At 42.1% G+C, this 25,201-nt stretch overlaps 1 protein-coding gene across 4 annotated transcripts in view; it reads left to right on the top strand.

The window, feature by feature from the left end:
* Positions 1-8,171: 8,171 nt before the first annotated feature.
* The window catches only part of KLF7 (Kruppel like factor 7), a 105,114-nt gene continuing 88,084 nt past the window's right edge, over positions 8,172-25,201 (top strand). The window contains exons 1-2 of one of the 4 annotated variants that reach the window (XM_027565521.1): positions 8,220-8,341; positions 8,555-8,794. In XM_027565521.1, the coding sequence (XP_027421322.1) occupies positions 8,693-8,794 (102 nt within the window). In that variant the 5' untranslated portion in view covers positions 8,220-8,341; positions 8,555-8,692. Of the gene's footprint in view, positions 8,795-25,201 lie in introns of all 4 variants that reach the window. The other 3 variants (XM_027565541.1, XM_027565530.1, XM_027565512.1) reach the window with 3 other exon arrangements.

Here is a 25,201-nt window from a genome sequence, read left to right as displayed (position 1 = left end):
TGTAACTGGCTGTTTCCTGATAGATCAGGTAGAACCTTGTTTTAAAATATACTTTATCTCTGTATACCATTTTTTTTTGAGTTACTTCACTCTGTATATTAACGTGTATATATGGAATCTAGAAAAATGGTATTGATGGACTTATTTGCAGAGAAATAATGGAGATGCAGAAGTAGAGAATGGACTTCTGGACACGACTGAGGAGGGAGAGAGTGGGACAAATGGAGAAGGTAGCATTAGCATATATATACTATCACGTGCAAAGTGGACAGCTCGTGAGAAGTTCCTGTGTAACACAGGGAGCTCAGCCTGGTGCTCTGTGATGACCAAGAGCGGTGGGATGGGGCGGAGGGGAGGGAGGCTAAGAGGGAGAGGATATATATATAATTACAGCTGATTGGAGTTGTTGTACAGTAGAAACCAACACAAACTGTAAAAATTTAAAAAGAAAAAAGTTAAAGGAAACAAGATACCCCTCAAAAAATACATTCTCTCTGAATCACCCTGTAAAGTGGGTTCTTTGACAATATATCTCATATACTTTAAGCAGATTTTGTTATTTTAATTACAGAGAATTTTGCCAGGAGCCTGAGATCTTCCTTTCTCTTTCAACTACATTTGACATCATTTGAGATAATGCCATTTTCTCCTGCTTGGGCCAACCTAACAGAAACCAGTGCAAACAATACAATGCCCTAACAATATTGGGAAAGAGTAATATTGTTTTTAAATTTTACTAAAAATATTTTGCATGATCTTTTAAAAGTTAGCTTTTTTTTTTTTAAGCTTGTGTTTATTGTAACAGATATTAGATTCTCTATAGGGAGATCAGACAAATGTTCCTTAGGAATTTATAATCTCAAGAGCGCAATGATGCCCATAAACACAGGGAAAGGACAATAACCTTTGAGAGGGGTTTAACATGGACCTCCATCAAAGATCAAGGATGGATGCTGCAGAAAAGCAAAGGACACGTTAATGTATGGCACAAAGGAGCCAGGTTGAATCTCACATTTTAGGTAAATTGGGTAAGTCTCTCTCAATTATACTGAATTTTGGTCTTCATCAAATGGGATTTCCCTAGCTTCCCAGCAAAAAGGAAGAGCATGTCATATATGGGACCAGCTTGAGTGAAACCAAAATGTGGTGACCCCGATGACTGCTAGAAAAATCTTCGAGCATTGCAAAGCAGCAGGGGGAGATGATGAGAGCTGGGAGAGGGTTTGTGAAGCATTCTGAAATGGACACTGAGGTGCTTCCTACACATACCTCCCCGCTTTCTGGGCTGCATAAATGGGAGGTTAGGCTATCTGCCTTGTTGTTGTTGTTGTTGCTAAGTCGGGTCCGACTTTGCAACCCCATGAACTGCAGCATGCCAGGCTTCTCTGTCCATCACTATCTCCTTGAGTTTGCTCAAACTCATGTCCATTGAGCCAGTGGACATGACTTGCTTACTCCTGAGAAAAGCGGTAACCAGTATTAAAAACTGTGACTCAGCTGGTTCTCCTAACCATTCAAATAAGCATCCTTCTGGTAAAGAAAATTCAGTGAAATTCAAATGAGCAACCAGTCAGCAAAAAACTGCTGCTGACATTATTAATCTTCCAAACTACTCAGATCTATCATCCACATAAAAACTCATCATTGGGCACTTGTGGAATACGTATCCCTCACTTAAAGGAATGGGCATTGTCAGCAAAGTTTGTGGTCCAGACTTTGTATCAAATCAATCTTATTCTCCCATTGATTTCCGTTACTAAATCTGAGATGCATTCTGCTGTTAAATCCCATTAAGTGTATACCAAACCCTTTGGAAATGGCATGTTTAAAAGAAAAATGATAATATCCTGAAAAACATTGACAGTGATATTTATATATTAATAGTAATGTTGGGCTGTATTCACCATGTCACAATAGAAATTGTTCAGGATGAAACACGACACAATCCTATAAATTGCCTCACGTACTGTAAAGGGCAATAAAACCTAAAACATGAGCAACTTAATTTTTCACTAGCTTCACAACTGCCTTGGCATTTCTATCATTACATAGCCAAAGAAATCCTTCTTTTCATTATTTAAAATCTTTTCTCATTTTCTATTGGCCTCTTTTCCAAAATCATTGTCCAGAAACCCCGAATAGCTTGTGACTCTATTCTCAGATGGGGAAAATTAGCCAGACTTGATCGTAGTGGTTTACTCCAGTGCCTGCTGGGATTTACCCATCATTGGAGCATCTCCTGGAAGGAATGTTGTTGAGGGAAGTGGTAGCTCTGTGAAAGTAGGACTAGAGACTTCAAATGCTTTTTTCTCACGTCTGAGATACAGTTCAACTATCTGACACTGGTAAAGTGTATGTGCTTACCATTCTATTTTCAACCTATGCACTTTGTATAATATGTTAAATGACCAAATGTTTTACATAAGATATGCTGAACGACTGAATGCTTTACATAATATATGTTGAATGACTGATTGAATTTAGATGATGATTTTGCTTTTCATTAGAAAATATTGACACTTCTAAGTGCTGGTAGCTCAGGCTGGAAAAGTGGCTGTAGACATTAATCTTCACAGGCTTTATGTACCAAAGGTCATAATGGCATTACATGTCCAACAGTCTAAGGTCTGGACAGGACATTCCTGACAGTGATTTCTTGCTGAATTCTTGAATTCCCTACCTACATCATTACGGTAAGTCAATTTTTATTAAGCAATAAATTGACTACTTAAATCAGAGCAACATGCCCATCACTGGTGATGTACCTCAGGTGTCCCCTTTAATTCCTTTAGTATAATCCACTGCAGTGCAGACTCAACATTCAGGGCTGACTTTAACATCTGATTAAAAAAAGGAAATGTTTTTATTAAACTATGACATACCCACAGAATTCTGAAAAGTCAATGGCAAGAGGCTACATGTTAATTTACCAAGAATTTTTTTTTGTTTCTGTTGTTTGTTTTTTTACTCATCATATCCAGAAACCTCAACATGTTAAGAGTCTCAAAACTGGACACACCCAGGGAATCAGACCCATACTAACTAAACTCACAAGGAACACACGTACAACTAAAAGGACTGTGTGTGGACAAAAACAACCAGAACTGTCACAATGACCACCAGACTCCTGTGGTTGTAACCAGCACATTCTTTCCCTGGAGGCAGAACAAGTAGGAAGCCAAATTATGAGCTGAGAGTAAGTAAAGAATGAAAATAAGAAGAGATGTGTATTCTCAAGGAATATTTTGTCCAGAACATGAGAGGCCTGATGAAGCTGCCATTTCTTTTTTCAATCATGAAATAACTCTCTGGTTGTATGTATGTATGTCACTGTGTGTATGGCCACAGACATTTTCTTTCAGGTTCAAACTGCCTCTAACAGAGTCTCTTTGGCATCTCTATTTCCATCTCCTTGGCACTCTTATTTTCTCTGATACAAGTAAAGCCTGCTTCCTAAGTTCACATTTTCTTCTGTTATAGTAAGACTGTAAAGAGAAGCAAAAGTCAATACTATATGAAAGTACTATTAATGATATGGCCACTTATAAATTAGTGCCCCCTTCAAACATCTCTTTTAAACACCACATTCCTCGCCCCTCCCCCATGATGGTAAACATTTATGTGTGTGTGTGTTAGTCGCTCAGCCGTGTCCAACTCTTTGCGACCCCATGGACTGTAGCCCACCAGGCTTCTTTGTCTGTGGGATTCTCCAGGCAAGAATACTGGAGTGGGTTGCCATTTCTAGTACAATGCAAATACACCCAATTCTATTACAAAGTGAAGGGGCAAATCTTGCAAAAGGTATAAGATCAATAGAAGTGAGATCGGTAAAGCTGGCACATGAGGATTTACAGTTAAACAAACAAATGAAGGTAAAATCAACTGGGATGACTACATGGGTGCTTCAGAAGAGAATAGTTTGAATATCAAAGGATTAACTGAGACCCTTGGGAAAACCGAAGCTCTCACACATTTTTACAAATGTTTTTGATTATCCTATTTTTGATTATTCTCTAAAAGTCAAACATGAAATAAAGCATGTTGTTAGGTGCTTCATATTGTCCAGGAAAAATTAAGCCAACAATAATCATCTTGCTGCTGCTGCTGCTGCTAAGTCACTTCAGTCGTGTCCAACTCTCTGTGACCCCACAGACGGCAGCCCACCAGGCTCCCCCGTCCCTGGGATTCTCCAGGCACGAACACTGGAGTGGGTTGCCATTTCCTTCTCCGATGCATGAAAGTGAAAAGTGAAAGTGAAGTCGCTCAGTCGTGTCTGACTCTTAGCGACCCCATGGACTGCAGCCCACCAGGCTCCTCCGTCCATGGGATTTTCCAGGCAAGAGTACTGGAGTGGGGTGCCATTGCCTTCTCCGATAATCATCTTGATGTACTATTTATTCATTCCACAATTTGCACATAGTTGTACTTATAAATTTTGTCCAAGATAGGATGTGTTTTAAAAATGTTGAGATTTTCAAAAAAAGTCTTGGCAAACCTTTTTTCACTAATTGCTCTGAAATTTGGTCCCTGTTTTAAGTAGACTTACTTCAAGGAAGCTTTCTCAGTGCTAATCACACTAGGATAATAAGCACTTCCTGTACTTATGGCACAGAACTTTTCTGGTAGTAACAGTCTGATGTCTTGACTGCTTCTATTTACATATAAAATTTTTACTATTTTGGTCATAAATATCCTCATAATAAAATGAACTTATTATTTACTCTTAGGTGTTTCCTATACGATGATTTTCAAAGGCTGATATTTTTAAAAGTATCATCAGTGTCTTCTAAGGCAACACATGCGGGAGACATAGATTTTGGAGTGAACTTGGAGTCAGACCTATATTTGAATCAGCTTTTGCCACTGAGACATGTAACAATGGGCAAATTATGTGAACCTTCTGAACTTTGGTATTTTCATCTGTGAAAATGGAGCAATAATAGCTCCCTCAAAAGACTGCGGTGAAGATCAGACTTGAACACGTTTAAAATCCCAGGTATAGAGAAAGCATTCACTACACAATAGTTATAGCAGTGCTACTTATTTTTGTTTTGTTTTGTTGACTGCCAAAGTTCCCTTGTGATCTTAATTTGTTGATTATTTTGTACCTTCAGATCCTTTGCATGTGCTTTGCAATGTGAACCAGGTATCTTTAGGCTATTAAAGTTAGCTAAACATGACTAATTTTGAAAACGTGCCTTTAGGAGAGCCTTGTTGGAAAAATCTCTTAGAATGAATTCTAGAAACTTTGAAAAAAGTCATAATGAGGGTTTTAGGATTTACACTAAAATTTTGGTTTAATTCTTCTATTAGTATGGCAATTTACATGAGAAAAACCTCAATGGAAGCCTCCCTTTTCCACACTGAAGAAGTTTTTTATTAACAAATCTTGACTTAAAACCAAGAAACCCAGTCTTTTACCTTGCAGAAAGCCCCATTCAGAACACAATCTTGGAAGTCAGGTGCTCCTAGGTTTGAACCCCTGTTTGGCTGCTTCCTGGTTGTCTAACCTTGAGCAACTTAGTATTTCCAACCTTGGGTATCTTTATCCATAAAGTTAGGAATAATAAAAACACTTACCTTGGGATTGTCATGAAGATGAAAGGTGAAATTGCATATAAAATGTTTATGTGGCCTTGCAGCTTGGCACACTTTGCTTAATAAATATTACTTGTAAAATCTTTGGACTCCTAAGTTAACAGGTATGTCATATTTTGTTCAAAATGGTAATAGCATGATACAAAAACAAAAAAAAAATTCACTTGAGTTTCCAACATCAAACATTAGGTTCTCTGGTCTTCCCTTGATTTTTGCCTCCTGAGTTTCCTATATTTAGCTTCCTTTTCTTCCCCTATTACTTCTGAACATATCTTCTGCCCCAGTATTTCTGGGTGGTCTCCTCCCTATCCCCACCCAGTCAGAATAGCATGTGGGGTGGGGGTGGGGGTGGGGGGTAAGGGGAGACATTATTCCAAATAGGCAAGAGGATTCTATCTTCCTCCTTCCCTAAGACTCTGGTATATCCCCCTATGAGCCTGATTAGTTCAGATATATGTACTCAGCTAAAGCCAGGAGATAATAACAGCTAACATTTAGTATTCACCTAATAGCACCAGATACAGTATGTCAGGTAAGTTACAAACATCATTTTAGGACATCTTGACTGTTCATAACGATCAGGCAAGTAGATACCACTATTACTGTTTCTAAGAAAGGTAGCCTGAGGGTCTGAGCCAGTAATTGGCTCAAAGACACACAGCTAGTAAGTGGTACTATCAATGGTCATAAGGATCCAGTTAATGCATTAATTGGGGTGTGATGGCTCTAAGTGGTTTTCTGCTTACAGGAAAGGCCCACATAGCCTTTGCATACTGGCACTTATATGTGCGCTATTATAATATCACCTTATTCATGTAGGACTTTTAATCTTTTTATACCATTTATCTCCTAGTACCATGAATGTGTATACATAACACTAAGCGCACCAAGATCCTTGTGCATTTCTTGTGCATACGCTTGCAGTAAGTGCACCAATTTTATACACATACACTGGATGCTGTAGATCTGACCAACAGAATTCAGGACATCAAGAAGTAAATAAACTTTCCTCAACTCAATAATTCCTGTTTAATTTCCCCTGGCAAATATTGAATTTCAAATTGTGTTTGTCCTATCAAGTAGAATCTTTCAAATATTGTGATATGGAGTTCCACATTGTCAGAAGGAGAGAGTTGAGAAGGGTGATTAACATGGATGTGTTTCTTCCATTATGAGTTGAATTAAGTTTCTCATTTCTGACTAAGTACCAAATTCTGCAATCATTCCAAAAGTGGAAGTTCAGCTCACAGTGCATTTTGAGGAAGCTTCAGCTACACTAACCATTTAAGGTCAAGCAAACAACGGGTCAACCCTAGCAACTGGCATACTGCAGGGCTTTCAGCTAAGAGATAATAGGGTCTAGATCTATACATCTCTATACGTTAGCTGTATCGTTAGCTGTATCAAAAACACAATCTGGGTCCTCCTCTCACCACCGCAGCTTGGCTGACTGACACTTTATCTTCAAGTCACAAGAGGGGCCTCACGTTTAAGACCCCAAACAAGTTGCCTGCTCCTGCCAGGACCTCACGTCTACCCTGATTCCCTCTATTGTCTTTAACACACACACTTCTTGTAATACTTCCCCTTCCAATTAACTCTAGCTGGCACTCCGACCCTCGCCGGGTCCCCAGCGCGGGGTCAGAGGGCTGGGCAGGGGGTTGGGGGCGCGGCGGCGCGCTCCTTGGCGCCGGCGGGCTGGGGGCGGGGCCTGCGCGCGGGGCGGGCCCCGGGCCGCTGTCTGCGCGCCGCTCCCCTTTGTTCTGTTCCATTGTGTGGCACTTCCTCCTCCGGCGCTTCTTCTCTGCACTCTGGTAGCCGGTGGGGAATTCGTGAAGGGGTTTTTGGTGACTTTTTCCTTTCTCCCCCGCTCCGGTTTATTTTTTAGGAAGTGTGGAACTCTTCTGTGCTGCCCCTCCCTCGCGGTTCCCCGCCCCCAGGCCTGGGAGGGAGGCGGAGTGGGAAGTGGCTGGCCCTCTTCCCCACGCCGGCTTCCTCGTCCTCCCACCTTGCTCTTCCTCCAGGAGGCATCCTAACCCCGCATTCTGGACTTTCACCTCCTGACCGGCCGCGTCCACGCCAGAATGGCGATACACGACCCTCTCCCTTCTGAGGGGCGCCGGCTCCGGCCGCCCGAGTTTCCATCTGGCACCAAAGCGAAGGTCGAAGGCCGGCGTGCGGCCCGAACCCAGCCGCCTCGGCGTCCCGGGAGCCGGCGAGAGTGTCGCCGCGACCCTCCCCGTCCCTCGCGCTCACGCTACCCGGCCGCTGTGCGGCGGCCTCAACCCCGTTATATAGCCCTCTAAAAATAGCTCGCCTCGCACCGCCTTGTAAGGCAGCGGGGAGATTCGCAGCTTGCCAATCGGCGCCCGCCGCCAGGGCCGAGCCCCGCCTCAGGTCCCGCTCCGCGCTCCCCATTGGTCCTGAGTGACTTCATGAGCCCCCTGTTTACCTTACATGGTCACACGCGGCCTAATGTACGCCCTCCTCCGAGATCCCACGGCTGCGCGGAGAGCGGGGCGGAGGGAGGGAGTTTGGGGAGGGGGAAGAGCAGGAGGAGGAGAAAAGGAGGAGGAGGGGGAGAGACTACAAACTAGCGAGGATGGGGTGGGGGGTGGGGAGGGAAGGAAAGGGGGGGAGAGAAGCGATCGCGAGAAAAAAAAAATGCAACCTCCCAAAATAAAGAGCAAAGATTGCATTAGGAGCGAACAGCGCTGCAGAAATAGATGGCAGCTTCGTATCAGTGAGTTTGCATCCCCCTTCCTGATCCACGAGCTGGAGTGATTAGAGCCCTGGAAGGGAATTGTTACTCCCGTGGAGAAGTCCCCTTTTCCTGGCAGCCGTCTGCACTGTACACGCTGGATGCTTCTCTCCATCCACCCCACTCAGTCTCTCCTCTCTCACCTCCTCTCTCCCTCTCTCCTGCATTGATTTTTTTTTTTTTTTTCCTTTTTAGTTGACTGAAACAAAACAAAACAAAAGGGCCACTGGATGTCTGCCTTCTTGGGGGGTGAGCCAGACAGACTGACAAACAAACAGACCCAACTGTGTTCGGGGGAGGGTTTCTCCTCCGGTTTTGCCCGGCAGCAGCAACATGGACGTGTTGGCTAGTTATAGTATATTCCAGGAGCTACAACTTGTCCACGACACCGGCTACTTCTCAGCTTTGCCATCCCTGGAGGAGACCTGGCAGCAGGTGAATGATTTAAATTACTTGTGTAAATCGTGTGGTGGCGGCGGACTCGCAGGGGCTGCGTTGGTGTGGGCTTGGGGTTGAATTTTTTTGTTTGTTTGTTTAATTTTTACCCCCCTTTTGGCTGTTTGTTGTTGAAAATGTTTTTGGAAACAGTCATATGCTTACCTCTCCACCCACCCCCTAACCCCGTATAGTGTGCAGAGCTGAGCAGCCGGTCCGAGCTGCCTGCGTTTCAGTCACCAACACACATCCTTGTGCACATTTTGTTGGGCTCACTGTCCCCCAGCAGAGACCTGCCTAACTTCTGGGGTTCGGAGGAGCCGGGTGGGAAGGGGGTTTGGGGCTTAACGAGCCATCGCAGACAGCTACCGCGTCCCTACATGCACTAGCTGTACCTACTTGGTACCTTAAATCAGGTTCATCTCTCAACTGGTGCTGACGGCCGTCAGATGCGGGGGGGTGGGGGGTGGTAAGAGCAAAGCGGGGTGTTTTCCTAGTAATTAGCGAGTGTCAATAAAGAATAGGAACTTGATTTTGAGATTAGAAGGTGGGCAGGAGGGCGAGGAACCCAGTTATAAAAGGTACTCAAGGATATCTTGGAGGAGGATGGGAAGATATATCTATCTAGTGCTGACCATGCATTGTAGGCTTCCCCAGTGCAATATCCACGGAAAGAGATCACTCTCTGCGTGTGTCCTTGCTTCCCTCTCTCCTTTGGTGTCCCTCTCCACTTAGCACAACCTCCGACAAAGGGTGGTGTGTGCTTCCATGCCTCTGACTTTGTCTTAGAGGACTAGTTAAGAAACTCCTAAGATGCTGAAGGGCACCAGTGCCAAGTTGGCTAGGTGTCCCAGGGAGGGGGAAGTGGGGCTGGTGACAAGTTCACTGGGCTTTGTGAAGTAGAATAAAGAAAGTGCTGGTCAGTGGAAAGTGCCAGATCTGCTGCAGAAACGGTGGTTTTTCGCAGTAAGGATTGGGAGCTGCTGAGGGGACATTTCTTCAGGAAAGATGGTGGATGGGGGGAAGGTGGAGGGACACGAGTATGCTTTAGTATTCTTTCAAAATTCTACAATGTGTATCATGGAAAGTCCAAGAAGACAATTCAGATTTGCATGGAGGAAGTGTGAACGTGCACAATCCGTCTTGGAGAAACGTGCTTGCCCTTGGGGAGGGCTGCGAGAGGCTTGGTGTGTGGCTGCTCATGTAACTTCTCTGCTTCGTGACAGCAGCTTGTTAAGGCTAATGAACGGCTGGATTTCCTCTGCCAGGATCCAAAGCGGGATTTGCCGGCTTGAGTCTAAGGATGTAACAGTCGCTGCTTTAGCGAGTGAGGTTTGGTTTTCGGTGTAAGGAGGTGATCCTCTGTACCATTGTTACTAATTGCCGTTACTCCCCTGATTCTTCCAGGCTGGAGTTTCTCTGGATACTGGTCTCTGGTGTCTGTGGGTCCACACATGCATTCCTGCCTGAGGATGCTGGCAGATGTGTTTGACTTTGTCCTTCTCTAAAGGCACACACAGCGCACACTTTTTTAGCATAAGGCATTTCTCCAGTGCATCCTTTCTTCCATCCTTGATGAGACTGCCTCATGAAGGGTCTCACTGGAGCTTTTTCCTCCTTTTATTTCACATGCTAATTAAACCAAAAGGTTGCCAGAATTTCATTTTCAGAAATAGTCTTCATTTCACACTGTCAGCCCACTGGTGTTGAATTGGTTGCCTATTAACAACTGTCTAGACTCGTTAGGGAAGAGAATCTGTTGATTTAGGCAACCCTTGTTTGTGACTAACTGTTAAGTAGGCTTGGAGGAAAGAAAGTTGGCTTTATTTGTTACAACGTTCCCCCCTGATGAATCACCCAACTTTGTTTTGGTTCAAGTTTTCACAGTAGTAAAGCCTGCTTTTTGGGGAAGGCCTCTCCAGAGGAAACCTGCCTTTCTAGATCTGGTTAGACCATCCATGAGAACATCTAGATCTATAAGGAAACATCATTGGTTTGATAATTAGAGGATGTATTAGATCTATTGTTTCCTCAGAAGCTTTCTCTGCTTTTCTCTCCACCTCCCACCCCCCTTCCTCCTCACTTCATCTCACCCACTTCGAGGAACCTCTAGTTTAGTTTCTATCTGTGGGCAAAGGAATTTCAGCCCACTGCACCTCCTTCCCTATTTCTTGCCTTAATCCTGTCCTACTGCCTGTTACCCTCACCTTCAGATCCTTTACCACGCTCTTTCAGAAGCATGCTCATAGTCCATACTGAAATATAACTTGTTGAGGACACAGTCCTAAATGAGCTGTCACTCCAAAGAGCTTTCTTCTCTGGACTCCTTAGTCACAAATGCTTTCTGTAAAGGTGACTGGGACTCCCAAGTTCGTACTGGTGACATATCTCCAACTTCTCTCTCTTCCTCTCTCTCCCTACACCCTCCCCTGTGCTGCTTCTGAGTATAAAGGAGGGGAATGTGGTTACATGCAATTGTTGGTTCCAAATCAACCATCAGATGGTGAAATTTTAAGTCTCCTTTGCTCAAATCAGCTCAGGAAGGTTGCTACAAAGAACCCCAGGCCGGAGGAAGTTTGCTGATGCTCTGGGGTAATCAGATTTTAGAGGTCAAATGAGGAGCAATTATTAGATGTACTCCTGAAAGTGAACAGTGTACCTTGAGGAGATGAGCGAAATGCAGAGATTCCAGTAATCTGGTTTGGTTCCTAAGAAAAGACTGGCTTGGATGATAAACCCAAGAACATCTGTGCATTTGAAAATTAAGGATGGAGGTTTTATTTTAAATTCTTGCCTGAGATAATTGTCCTGCTTAACAGTCAGTGAGCTTGTCATGGATCTCCTGTCACAGGGGTCATCATTTTGACATTGGGTTTTGGGACAATCATGTCTTCTCCACATCCAGCTCCAACTGTGAAAATCGTTGCCGGTATAATTTTTAAATCCAGATGGACATCCTACATTAACAGCTCTCCATTCCTGGGCTCTGACTGCATACTTAAGCACTTGGCTCAAGTAACATCATCCCTGCCTGTCATATAACTGTAAATTACGCTGTGCTTATGTGGTCTATTATTTTATGGAATTCAGCTGACGCACAACTCCTACGGCCACCAGCCTTAAGCCCTTCGGAAACTTGCAGGAAATTTTCCAAGAGCTGTCTGAGCAAAAGTAGAAAAAAGTCAAAGGTAGGACAGAAGCTAGCGTAGTGTATAGGGTACCACTTGATGGATAACGGGGGACCCATTCATGAGTTTTGTTGCTGTCAGAAATCATGATTTTTCTGGATGTGCTGCTGACTTGGAAGATGAAGAAGGATTTAATACAATATTGATGGTTATTTTTCTTTGGGAAGCTACAAGCACTTTTAGAATTTTGATATATTCTTCATACCTAGACTGCTGTTTCATGAGTACAGGTCAAGTAATGATGTTCTAAGTCTTATTTACACTTAGCCTTGCTTCATGCCATTGAGGAGCATGGTGTGTTTACTGGAAAACTCTTATGGAATTATGTTTGTTGTTAATGCTGATTCATAATTGGCAGATGGGGTCAGTTTCAGGCCTCCCTTGTGCTCAGAGAAAATTTTCCACTGCTACTGGAAACAAATAAATAAATCATAGAACATTCCTCCCTCCTCCCCCACTCCCCCATTGTTTTAAACTAATGGCATACTTGGCTACTGTAAGAACTGCAGCGTCCCCATAACACTGCAATTTCATCTTGGTGACAGGCACCCTGAACCACTTTTTATAAGGGCCTTTGGTATGAAGCATCTCTAGGGGACAGCCTACAAAAATGGTTGCCTTCCAAGAGCAGCCTCATGGTGCAAGGGATAGGATTTGGTCCGTGAGCTACGTTGCTTCTCCTACACGGGGATCGTGCCTTCGCACTGCCTTCTACAGGCCCGAGCAGCCAGGTGCTGTCTCAGCCAGAAAGACAAAGCAAACTGTAGGGTCCCTGCACCCGCAGGTTTGCCTCTGTCCCCAGTTTGCAGAAAACCTTGTCGTGAATTAGAATTTCTTGGCAACAGCACCACCCAGGGAAATTTGTAGACACAAAGGAGCCTTGCTAACCACACTGAAAGGATAAAATAGCTGGCTTTTTATTTATTTATTTATTTATTGTATGTGATTTGTGCGTTCTTTAGTTACCATAAGCCTATTTTTAAAAAAATTTGAAACAGTGACTTGGCAGACTGAAAAAAAAAATTGGAACTGCCCCTGTTACCCAGATTTCCTTTATAAGGATGCAGTCACTAAATAAATGTAGCTTTACAAATGAAAGCACATGTGAATGCCATCAATCACACACTTAGCCTTTCTTTAACAGATTCATTTCCATGTTCTTCTGAATAGATACATCTCTGTGTAGATTTAGGGTTTCTAAACATGATCATTAAGTCTACCTGTTTCAGTTTGGTATTTTAAAGTGAATGAATGTTACAATGCAGATTTTTTTTTTTTTAACTACATCTGTCTTTAGTTGCGGGAGAGGGGGTAAAGGAAGTGGTGACTTCTTTGTTCTCCATGTAACTCCCACCCCCACTCCCTACCCTGAGGAGAATGTGATGTTGGGGTCCAATCCATTTAAAGGGCAGAGCAGAAGATGCACTGTGACACCTCACCCTGAAATGATTTATGTATGGGTATGTCAGAGACCTTCAGTGTTCAAAATGCGCTCTTCCTCTCTCTCAGCCCATTCTAAATATAAATGCCAGTGGGGGCTATTTGCCTCTCCACTTAAATGGGAATAGTTTAGAGAGGGTCCTAATGGAGCTTTTAGTTGCCATTCTCTTATAAATCTTCAGATTCTTCTCCCATCAGAGAATTCCTGCATTTTAACTTTGTGCGTACAAGAAGGCAATGCAGAATTCTTTAATCAGCCTATGCTTATTGGGGAGGGAAGGCAGTTTCCTCCAGCCAGCCCCAAATGACTCACGTTGAGAGGGTAGCTGGTCACATGGGGTGGAGACACCCCCTATCTCTGCAGTTTGGCAGTAGCATGCCAGGAGTTTTCAGTCACCTTTGCTGGCCTCCATGATTGGCAAATGCAGAGAATGCCTCTGTGATTCCGGTTCACTCAGTCTATCAGTTAGCATGTATGTTGGGACAGAGATTTGCTGAAAGTTTAGGACAGCTCCCCAACGTAACCTGAGCAGTGCCAGAAGGGTGAGGGGTGGAGATGTATCTCTCTACAAATACACCCCTTTGTTTTCCCAGATCAACTGAGTGCTTGCTTTGCGTGAACAGGTAGAAATTTTTAACCCAGATCGCCAGATCTTACCAAGAACAGTGATTAGGAAGCTGTACAAGCACTAAAGGTGTTAAAGTCAGTGGAACAAGATACAGCAGCTAATCATTAATGTTACATGCAACACCTGCAAGTTAAGAAATACTCCTCTGCCCAGATACATTGTGTGCTTATTTTAGAACATCACACACCCACAGGAGAAACTCTCCTCATTCAATTTAAGTGTTCCCCAAATCAAGTCCTGCATTACTAGAACAGGTTTTTACCTAAAATTAGTCATCATCTTGTTCCTCTCCCTTCTTGTTCTTTCACTTTTGTTTTCTGCTGCTAATTTGGAGAATCATTTCTCCTGCCTTGGTACCTTTTTGTTTTCGTCACTTGGTATTTTGTTGTGACCCTGAGAATTTGGTCCTGCTGAGTGTATTGTGTCTGCTGCACTCTCCATTAGAGCAGCTTCCAGCTGTCCCCATCCACCACGTGCGTGACATACAGAGGGATAGCTGAGGGTCAGCAGCAGCTTCGAGATCCATCTAGGATCAGCCTGCTTGACATGGGAGTGACTTATGATTTCACAGTGATTCACACTGCTGACTGAGCTGGTCGAGGCACTCAGTCACACCTTGTGGGCTTTTCTCTATTTATATGAAAATATGGAAAATACTTCACAGTCAGTACTTCATTCCTTTACTTTGGTTATGTGCAAAATACTGTTTGGGTGATGTGAATTTGAATTGGCTATAGGCTCTGCCCTGTATGAGCTTGACTCCAGTAGGGGAGAGTGAGCATGTTCAGAATTCAGTAATGCACTATCAGAACACTGTTGCCAAAAAGAGAGATTTGAAGTCCTGAATTTGAGTACTGACCCATGCCTCTCTATATAGCCTCACCTTGTTAAAATCTTGTTTAAAGAACATACTTGAGATTTACTAAGTTCTGTTGTGCTTTTGTTTTAGCTAATGGGGTAATGGGGCTGGTGGCCCTTTGAGGGCAGATGAGTAGACAGCGTAAATACACATGTCCGTAATGGCCAGGAAACAGCATCCCTGTCTGTGTCATTCGGAAATGATTATAGGTAATTAAAATAATTAATGTAGAGCCGTATGCAATATCTATTTCTGAATATGGGTTTATTGACATTTCCTAAGGGTCATATTAAAAGTCAGGCCCCAGGCCTGTTATCAAAGCTAGATGCAGATAATCTTAGAGTTTCAAATCCTGAAAGGCTCTTGGTTTCTTTAAAACACTAGGCTAGGACCAAGTGATTGTTGAAGCCAGATGGAACACTGAACCTTCCAAGGTCCAGCTGTTGTTAACATGGATGGCGGTCCTAGGCCCCAGACTCTTTCAGATGTCCACATGATCCATTTGCTTGCTTTTCATCATGTTGTTCTGAGTATATTTTGGGTTACTTCTCATCTTTCCTCCTCTTTCTTTCCCTGTTTCCCCTTAAAAGGAGGCAAAAAAATCCTGTTTTTACTTTGAACAGCCCTTGTACATGAAGTTTGGGAATTGTCTGGGCCCTAAACCAAGCTATTGATATCTTGGAGAAAGCTTATGTGTGTCATTTTATCTCTTTTTCCACTTTTAATAATGTGTGGTAACCTGGAAAATGTACACTGTACTAAAAAGACAAAACAAAAGCCCCCAATTACAACTCCAGCCCTATGAAAAAAAGTGCTGTCACTTAAATGATAACAAATGGAGTGAGAATAAGGAGGTGCATTGAGATAGATGTGGTAGGGAGCTGGATGGATGGTGGAACTGGGGTTTTATGTGGAAAGCGTCAAGTGCGAAATGGTGAAATGCTTTGTCTCTGGCAACTTGCCAACTAAGAGACTGCGTGAAACTGTAGCAGTTATCATGTGCCAATTCAGGAAAAGCTTTTCTGAAGTGTTTTAAGATTTCTTGAGAGGGTTGGATGGGCAGTGAAGTTGTAATGTTTTACAAATTTAAACAAAAAAATATTGCACATTGTGATAAGCAGTTGGGAAGAGAGTCAACTTCTGTGTGTTTTTAAAAAAGTCCTGTGGGGCTGGAAGGATTGTGCTGGCCTAATTTTGAGTGACTCTAGCGAGGAAAGGAAACTTGGGGCGCTCTTCACTCTACTTCCCAGCAACTTTTGGCCCGTCTCCACCCAATCTCTGGTAGTGATGATGGTAAAAGTTCTCTGTTGGAACTTGTCTCACAGATTGGCTTCACCTCTAAGATCTTAGAAATTGAAGTTTGCTTCCCAAATGGAGACTTCTTTATTTCATCAAAGCTGTAATCTACATGTCCAGCTCCGGTATCTTCCTGAGTTCAGTCTCACGGTTTGGAATTGGAAACATGGGGGCTGACACTAAAGACTTTTGGGATTGTCCAGTTATGACCTCAGCTGAATATACCCCGAAGTGTGAGCTCATCCAGTCTGTCCTCCTTTTCCTGGCTCCCCTGTTTCTTGTACTAATCGCCTTTCTTCTGGGATCCAGGTTTGAAGGTTCTATCATCTGTGGCTTCTCTCTTTCCCTTGACTGTCATCGGTTGAAGAATCCCCCTGATTTGGATCTCACCATACGGCACCTGGTTGGCTTTCTTCTTGTTCTGCCATTGCCCCAGGGCAGCCTGGCCACCTCACCTGGATTGACTTTCTACCTCAATCACCGTGTTTCAGATTGTTGGTGTTTCCCTCTTTTGCGTATGATGACGCCAAACGTCTAAGAGTCACAGTATTCCTAGACTGAGGCTAGGTAGTAGTTACAAGTTTGCCCTCTTGTTACCATGCGCACTGCCATACAAATTGAATGATTGTGCTCTTTCTGCTTCTGTCTTCATTTATGTCATTTCCTTCAGACTTTTCCCTTCTTTTTCCTTTTCCCTCATGAGTCTCTTTGTCCAAATTCTACCCATCCTTTGACTTTCAGATGGTTGCCACATCATCCAGGAAACTCCCTCACTTTCCCTTTGCCAACAGTAATTGCTGCTATTTCTACACTTTTGTGTAGAACTTTCTACTTCCTCGTGATGCTTTTCAGTTTTGTCCTGTAATATAGTTTTTCTTTTTTCCCCATTACCCTGTTTTTCCAGTTAGGTTGTATGATTTGGAGCAAAGTCCATGCCTTGGTTATAATTCTGAGAATAAACTTTTAATACATAACCCTTCAGGTTCTTAGAAAGCCATGCACATGGTAGATAATCAGTGGATATTTAAGACTTAAGATATGACTGTGACTTAAGATTTGACTATGTGTGCAGTAATGATTCACAACTGTGGTTGTACCCCAGACCAATTATATCAGTATTCCTTTGGGTGGAACCCAGACATCAGTGTTTGTTTTTTTTTTTTAATAATCTTCTGGGTGATTCCAATATGCAGCCAAGGTTTTGAGCTCTTAATCTATGGAAGGTTGATATCAGATAGATCAAAGTTGTAGTTGGCTATTCCTTATATGGAAATATTTTATTTCTTGTATAACTTGGAAGCTAAGTGTAAAAGAGGTTTATAATAAAGCAGGGTAGTCGTGGGTATACTTCATCCAGCTCCTTGGTTAATAGCAACTGTCCAAGTGTTGTTTGATCTTTCTTGTTTTGCTTTCCTTTACCCTAAAGTGTTGAGTACAGTCTCATTTAGCTTACATTTCCTCTGACCCACTAGAGGTTTGCTTAACCTGGTCAAATTCCATTTCTGGTACTTTTGTGGTGGTGGGCACTAAACTCCAGCCGTGCCGTGCTTCAAATAATTCATTCTCGGCAGGCTCTCGACCATGATTTTCCACTTACCTCAGCCCGCTCTGTGGTTTTAAAGGGATGGATGCATGCATGAACATCTGTTGGATGATGCCAGATAGGTATTAGGTACCAGTTCAACAGATTTCTTTCTGACCTCACTGTTTGCAAGTAGACTCTGTTTATAAAGAATTTCAAAGGACCCAAGTTTCTAGTAAGAGGAGCAAAAATAAACTGTAGAAGAATTGCCACCGAGGACATTCAGGCAAGGGGGCCGCCTCCTTGTCCATAGAAGGCTTTAGCTCTTGTGGTAATGACTGTGGGCATGTGGTGATTTTCACAAAGAAGCCTTAGAAAGGCCTCGATTTCAAACTGTGATGTTTGCAAAAATGTATGTACTGTAGCTGCATCCTTTCATCTATAAACTGTCTTTGATGGGGGTATGGTTGGCAAGAGAGAACATCAGGAGAGGAGCTCAGAGCTCAGGGTTGAAGGATATCTTTTGGAAAGCTCAACCCAGCTGTGAAAACGGCAATTAGCTGTGGAGCAATCGCTCGACAAGGGAGTGCCTGCCTGCTCCTGACCCTGCGTTCATGCTCACCTTCCAGAGCTCAGGTTGCGGGAATTCAATGGACTGGTCACAGTGCTGGCTCTTATTTTTGGAGAGGCGGCAGATTTGCTTGGCATACAAAGGAGTGGAAATAGATGGCCCCATCCCTCCCTTTTGAGCTCTTAGTGTTTGTTCATAGGGCCACTGTAGACCCTGTTCATAGAGCACAGCTCCTGTCTAAGAGGTGAAGGATGTCATCTGCGAGGAGCCCCCTGTGCAGAGCTGATTCTCCTGTGAGCTCCCTGAGATGCTGCTCAGTGTCACACTGAGTCTTTGGCTTTGCCTTCTGCATTCCAAGATGACCCGGCCCTCCCCTGTGCATTTACCTCCCTGTATTAAGTTTCTTTCTTTCTTTCTTTAATATGGACCAAGAGATGGTTTCCCCTGTGATGGGGATGTTCACGTTGGCTTGTAAGAGTCTAACAGACATCTGTATTGAGCTTTTGTTCTCAAGGACTCAGGGTGTTTTGATCAGGATCTCTTGTCACTGGCACATTCTTTCTGTAACTAAGGAACAGGCAGATATTACAGAATTTCCCATTCAGAGGTGAGAAAAATGGGGCAGAGGAAGATGAAGCAAGTTGTATTCATGTGGCTGCAAAGCAGATGAGTTGCAAAACCCATGGTGGAACATTCTTTCCTCTTCCTTCTTTCAACTTGGCCATTCTGTCTGTCACCATAACAAGCATCATAATAATACCTGTGCTAAGTTGCTTTACTCGTGTCCGACTCTTTGTGACCCTGTGGACTGTAGCCCACCAGCCTCCTCTGTCCATGGGATTCTCCAGGCAAGAATACTGGAGTGGGTTGCCATGCCCTCCTCTAGGAATAATATCTAATAGATATCAGATACTTCCTAGAGATGATCTCATCTGAGCACGTTATATACATCATTTCATTTAACTCTCACACCAACCCTGTGAGATATATGTTCTGCTTAATCCTCCTTTTACAGATGGATACATTGAGGTGAGAGTTATTAAATGACTTGCCTAAAGTCACACAACTTGGAAGTCTGGTTGAGTCAGATTGGGCTCAGAATGAGCCCAGGCAGTATGCTCAGGACTCTGAATTTCTACATTTATACTGACTCCTAGTTAGGAAGGAGACACCAAGGCAGAAGCCAAAGGTCATGGCTTGGGACTCAGTGGAACTGTATGGATTTGAAGGCTTTCTGGCCTATCTTTCTGGGACTTGGTTTTCTCATCTGAAAAAGAGCCCTATAATGGCTCAGATGGTAAAGAATCTACCTGCAGTACAGGAGACCTTGTTTGATCCCTGGATCAGAAAGATCCCCCGTAGAAGGGCATGGCAATCTACTCCAGTATTCTTGCCTGGAGAATCCCATGGACAGAGGAACCTGGTGGGCCACAGTCCATGGGGTCGCAAAGAGTCAATGACTGAGCGACTGACACTTTAGTTAGGGTTTCTTAAGGTCATAGTGTTTGTATTAGTCAAATTACATGAGGTGTTGAAATCAGGCAGAGCTGGAGCCTTGAGAAAGTCACCCAACATCTCTGAGTCTATTCTGTCATGGGTGGAATAGAGACAATAATGCCTAAGTAAGAGCAGGCATGTTGGCTCTCTGGCCCAGTGTCTGACACATAGGATCCACTCAACAAATTCTTTTCCCATTTTCAACCATTCTTCCTTCTGTTGAAAACAGTACTCTTTTTCTAAATAGTATCACTGGTTTCTCTAAGGCCCTAGTCATCTCGAGTGTCTAAGAGAAGGTGAATGATGGGAAGGCATGGTATTTCCTTTATCCATCCCACCAGAGCAGCTTTCATGAAATCACTTGCGCTTAGTAGTGGGGAAATACTCGCAATATCCATTGCCCCCCAAAACTCGGCCTCCTTTGATACTGTTGGGATTTGCTTGGCTTGCTCACGCCCATGTCCAACTCATTCCCTTTCTTTCCAGTCTTACTTGGGACTTTTCCTAAGTTTTCCCGGCATGTGGATATTTTTCTTTGTGAGTCAGAATTAGGCACATATACTGTAATACAGTGCCGGTTACTACACCTGCCTTTTCTGCCTTACCTGATGACTGAGCTTACAGCAGCTTATGAGAGTGAATCAGGTTTTATGAGATCTATAAATATCTCCGATAGGATTTTTATTTCATTTTCCCCCTTCAAATAAGACATAATGGAAGCACTCACATACACAAGGAATATTCTTTCTGTGATAAAGTGGGTGTTTTTGAATTGGCCTCTGAAAAGCAATAATTTGATGTTGTTCATGATGTGGTTGTTCATGTTGGGAGTTTTATGGGGGAGGGGGAAGAATCATGCATATGCTGCTATAAAACTTGAAGATTATTTCCTCATATTGAAGGTTTAGCCCAGTACCTATGGAGAGATTTATGTCAAGAGATGCCAGCTGTGTGTACAGACTGCATCTCCTCCTTCTGAGGAGTGTGTGTTTGTGTGTTTCTTAGACACACAGAAACCAGGGAAGGAAAGTCCCGTTGGCTGACAGAAGGGGGGGCTCCCAGAAAGAAGATTTCCAGTTCTTTGTCTCATCTGCTTCTAGCTGCCCTAGGGGAGGATCTCGTCATCCTTCTCTGGACTTCATGAATTTCCTAGGGAGATTTCACACCACTTAATATATCTCAATGAAATTTTTTCCCTCGGAACTTCACTTTTTATTTTTTTTTAAGTCTTAAGCTTACCCAATTTTTAAAAAATGTACATTCCCCAATACCAAGAATGGAGAGGATTTTTCTTACCTTGCTTTTTGAGGAGTATCTAGAAGGAACCTTGAGCATGTAACTTTAAAGAATCCATTAAAAATAAAACTGTGAGGGTTCTTTGTCCCTCGTTTTTACTGCCTGGAAAATAGAAGTCAGGAACTCCACTTGCCATCTTACTCAGGACTGTTGTGACAAAGATAATTATGGACTTAACACTGGTTTTTGAAAAACTGGATATCTGACTCTTGACTACTTAGGATTTTTGTTTTGTTTTTTTGCACAACCTCTCCTTGCATACATCTTCCAGCAATTCTCAGTAGCTTTATGTTTTAACTAGATGATATAATTTGGCCTCTGAAAAAATAAGCTCTGTGAACTTAGTACACCTGATCTAAAGGCATGCAAGATTTTTACCTTAATGTCATTTCATTTTTTTCCATTTAACATCATCTCGGTGTGTAATATAATCCTAGCATTTTGGCCCTGCTACAAGCAAACACTATTGCATGCTTATCATCAAATGATATGAGTTCTCTGGTCCTCAGTTTCCTCATGTGTAGACAGTAGGGTAGAGTTAGGAGGAGTCCGATGATCAGATACAAACAGGAAGCTCCTAGGCTAAACTGGCTTCAAGAGCTGTTTTATTTGGCCAGCATACCTATTTCAGTTTTCTTTTTAATTGGAATGCTTTCAGACACATCATGCACTCTTCAATTAACCTTGTCTCCACTATTTCTACCTTGCTTTGTTTCTGATCTCTAGCCAGGTGAGCATGCATTTGAGTTTGTGACCCCCAGACTGTCAGCTCTCTAAGTCACCTTCCCCTCCAAAAATGCTGTGATTTGGGGGACAGCCGTTATTTCTTCATGAGTCTCAAGCTGGCTTGATTTCTGTTCTTACCCGGAATCCATTTTCATTCCTTTTTAGACTTCTCTGCCTTGTTGAATGTCTTTGTTTGGGATTCTATTTTATAAAGCAGATTCCAAATTGCATCTCAATTTCTCCGAGTCATCCAGGTTCTGTTGTAGATCATCGAAATCTGGGTTGGAAAAGACCATCTGGTTTACCCCTCTCCCCGCCTGGGCTGAGCAGTTGCTGCTGAGCATGTTTATTCCTTATTGGTATTTGCAACATTTTCCAATTTGGAAACTGACTCTTAAGTTTCCTGAGCTTGCAGCGTCTTCTTGGTGGAAATGGGAGTGAAATGAGACAATACCAAAAAAAAAAAGTTCTTCTGGTCAGACAACCCTCATTAACAAATGACTGCCATTGTCTGGGTTTCTTTTGTCACTCATGACACACAACTGATCAGTGGTGGGGAAAAGTCGTTTTTGTGGAAGAAAAACGTGTATCCATTGCTGAGGTTTCATAGTCTTGATATAGAAGCATGTTGTATAGAACCCCATTATCAGCTTTAACTGCTAATTTTTTGTGGAAGTGGATTTTATATGACTTGTTTCACTGAGGAAGTGATGCTTTTTGTGTGAAGAACTCTAGGGCATTATAATAAAGTACTTTCCTGAGAATCAAGTAATTGGCTTTTTTTTTTTTTTTTTTTGGCCCTTGGCACTCAAATACTGCCAGCAAGGCACTTGGCCTTCATTTTCTAATGCTTTCAGGATGCTATTCTACATTAGGGGTGTTTAAAAAAATTTATTCTTTTGTATTGGCTCCCTGATATTACTAAGGATATCATTTAGGTTGACTGGCTGGCGATTTTCAAGTCATTCTTTTCCTGTTAAAAAAGCCAGTCATTCCATTGAATTACTTGATGCTGGGTATACCTCCTTTGCTACAATCTCCAATTACTTTTTCTTTTTAAAAAACTCTGAGGGTTAAGTAAAGGTCCAGCCTCATTATCTTGTTAGCATATGTATTAATTAATTTTTAAAAACTAAATAGTTGTTTATCTTACTATGTGAATTGACAGCTATTAAAATATTTCTGGAAAGTATCTTTAGAAAGGAAGAAAGAAAGGTAGAAAATAAAAGCAAGAAGAAAAAAGCAGGCAGACCTTATATGGCCCTCAAATGTCCTTGCACAGTTCTTCTGTGAAAGAGAAGCAGAATGCAAATTGTTTGTCTTCCTATCCAAGATGTGTCTTTTCCTCTTGTTTCTGCATTCATGATCTCTTTTTTTATGCACCCTCTTCAAAGAGTTTAAGATTTTACAAATATTAGAATCTGAGGACTATTAGACATCTCATCGCAATCTCTTTTCTTTCTCCTCGATTTGCAGATAACCTGCCTGAGCTCTGTTGTTTCAGTCGCAAAGTTGTGTCTGACTCTTTGTGACCCCATGAACTGCAGCACACCAGGCTTCCCTGGCCTCCATTATCTCTCGGAGTTTACTGTAAAGCCTGAGCTTTAGAGAGCATTATTTAAGTCCAAGCCAGTATTGGACCTTCAAGCAATTTGCTTTACTTGAAATACTTTATTTTAAAATTTTTATTGTAGTATAGTTGATTTACAATGTGGTGTTTCACGTGTATAGCAAAGTGGTTCAGGTATATATATATCCATATATACATGCATATACATTTTCAGACACTTTTCCATTATAGATTGTTATATGATACTGAGTATAGTTTCCTGTGCTATATAGTAGGTCCTTGTTGGTTATCTGTTTTATATATAGTAGTTTGTATATATATTAATCCCAAACTCCTAACTTATCCCATTTCAATATTTCAGATGTCTTCCCATGTTAACATAATGTGTGGTGAAGCATGGCTCAAGGCAGTGCTTCTCAAAGGGTGAGCTACCCTCTGTGGGCTCAGGAGCACAGAGTTAAATAACAACAGAATTACCTTGGGAGGCCTTATTATTATTCCCGGTTCAGTTTTCTTTCAATCCTTCTGACTAACTCTAGGAGAAAGTCTCAGCTTTGTGTCCTTAAGGCTTCATGATCTTTTCCTTCTCTTCCTCCTTCTCTGTCCTGTCCTCCATCCTGCCCTCTCTTTATGCCTTCCTTTTTTTCATTTTTCTTCCTTTCTTTCTTTTTAATGACGAGAAAACAGAAACCAAACCCAGAGTTTTTGACAGTCAAATGTCCAGCTAAAAGTTAATATTATCATTTTGGTTATATTGTTTTTAATTTTATGGTTATTTTTTATTGATGATCATTTATAGGAAAAGTATTTTAAAATATATGCAGCCTTAAATTTTTACTGTAGTATAGCTGGTTTACAATGTGGTGTCAGTTTCAGGTGTACAGCAAAGCGGTTCAGATACATATACACACATACACACACGTATACTTTTTCAGACACATTTCTATTATAGATTATTACAAGATTCAGTGCCTTCATGAGGCAGTTATAAATGTAAATAATAGGGAAATGATTATACAGATGGAAAGCTGATTTGGTAAAAATGTATGAACGTGGGATGAAGTGAAATATGAAGAACACTGATGTGGTAGAGAATTCAAGGGACTTGGAGTCAGAAAACTGGAATTTAGTTCTGACTTTGTAAATATAAACCAGGGCAAATCGCTAAACTGCATTTTCCCATCTGCAGTGTGGGGTTTATAATAATAGGATTATTATAATCAAATGATACATGGCTGTGAAAGTGCTTTGTAAACTATCATATGCTACATAATGTTATTGTTTTCTATTCTGTGGTAGCAGAGGCTTTAGTTTCAGACTTAAACTAGCACTCTCTGTTGACTTTCTTCTTCCTTATGATTTCTGTTCAGTGTTCTGAGCATGGATATAGTAGCTTCTTACTTGTTCAAGTGGGGCTCTTGTCCCTTACTTGCAGCACTTTGAAAAATCTTCCTACTGGTTTTCTAAAAGTGGGGACATAATTTCTAATTTCTTTGTGTGTGTGTTAGCTTTTAAATAAATTTTGAAAAAAGTAAATTTAGTAAATATAGTATGTCAAAGCTAGATTAAGATAATACGTTTAGCTTAATTGATTCTTTCCAGATAAATTTTTAAAACTTAAAATATTTTATCACACTCATGAAAGAATTGGGTGTGTGTCTGTGAGTTGATGCCCAGAGATGAAGGCAGTTTGGGTTTTGTGTAGAAAGGAGAACCTTGGGGACAGTTTGCTCCTGAAAGTAGAAGTCTGTGTGGCTAAAGTGAGTCATTAACAATGTCTGTCACATGTGGTTCAATGATAAGATAAGAACTT

Source organism: Bos indicus x Bos taurus, chromosome 2 (assembly GCF_003369695.1).
Source record: "Bos indicus x Bos taurus breed Angus x Brahman F1 hybrid chromosome 2, Bos_hybrid_MaternalHap_v2.0, whole genome shotgun sequence".
Classification (NCBI taxonomy): Eukaryota; Metazoa; Chordata; class Mammalia; order Artiodactyla; family Bovidae; genus Bos; species Bos indicus x Bos taurus.
This window is presented reverse-complemented; position numbering and strand designations above follow the sequence as displayed.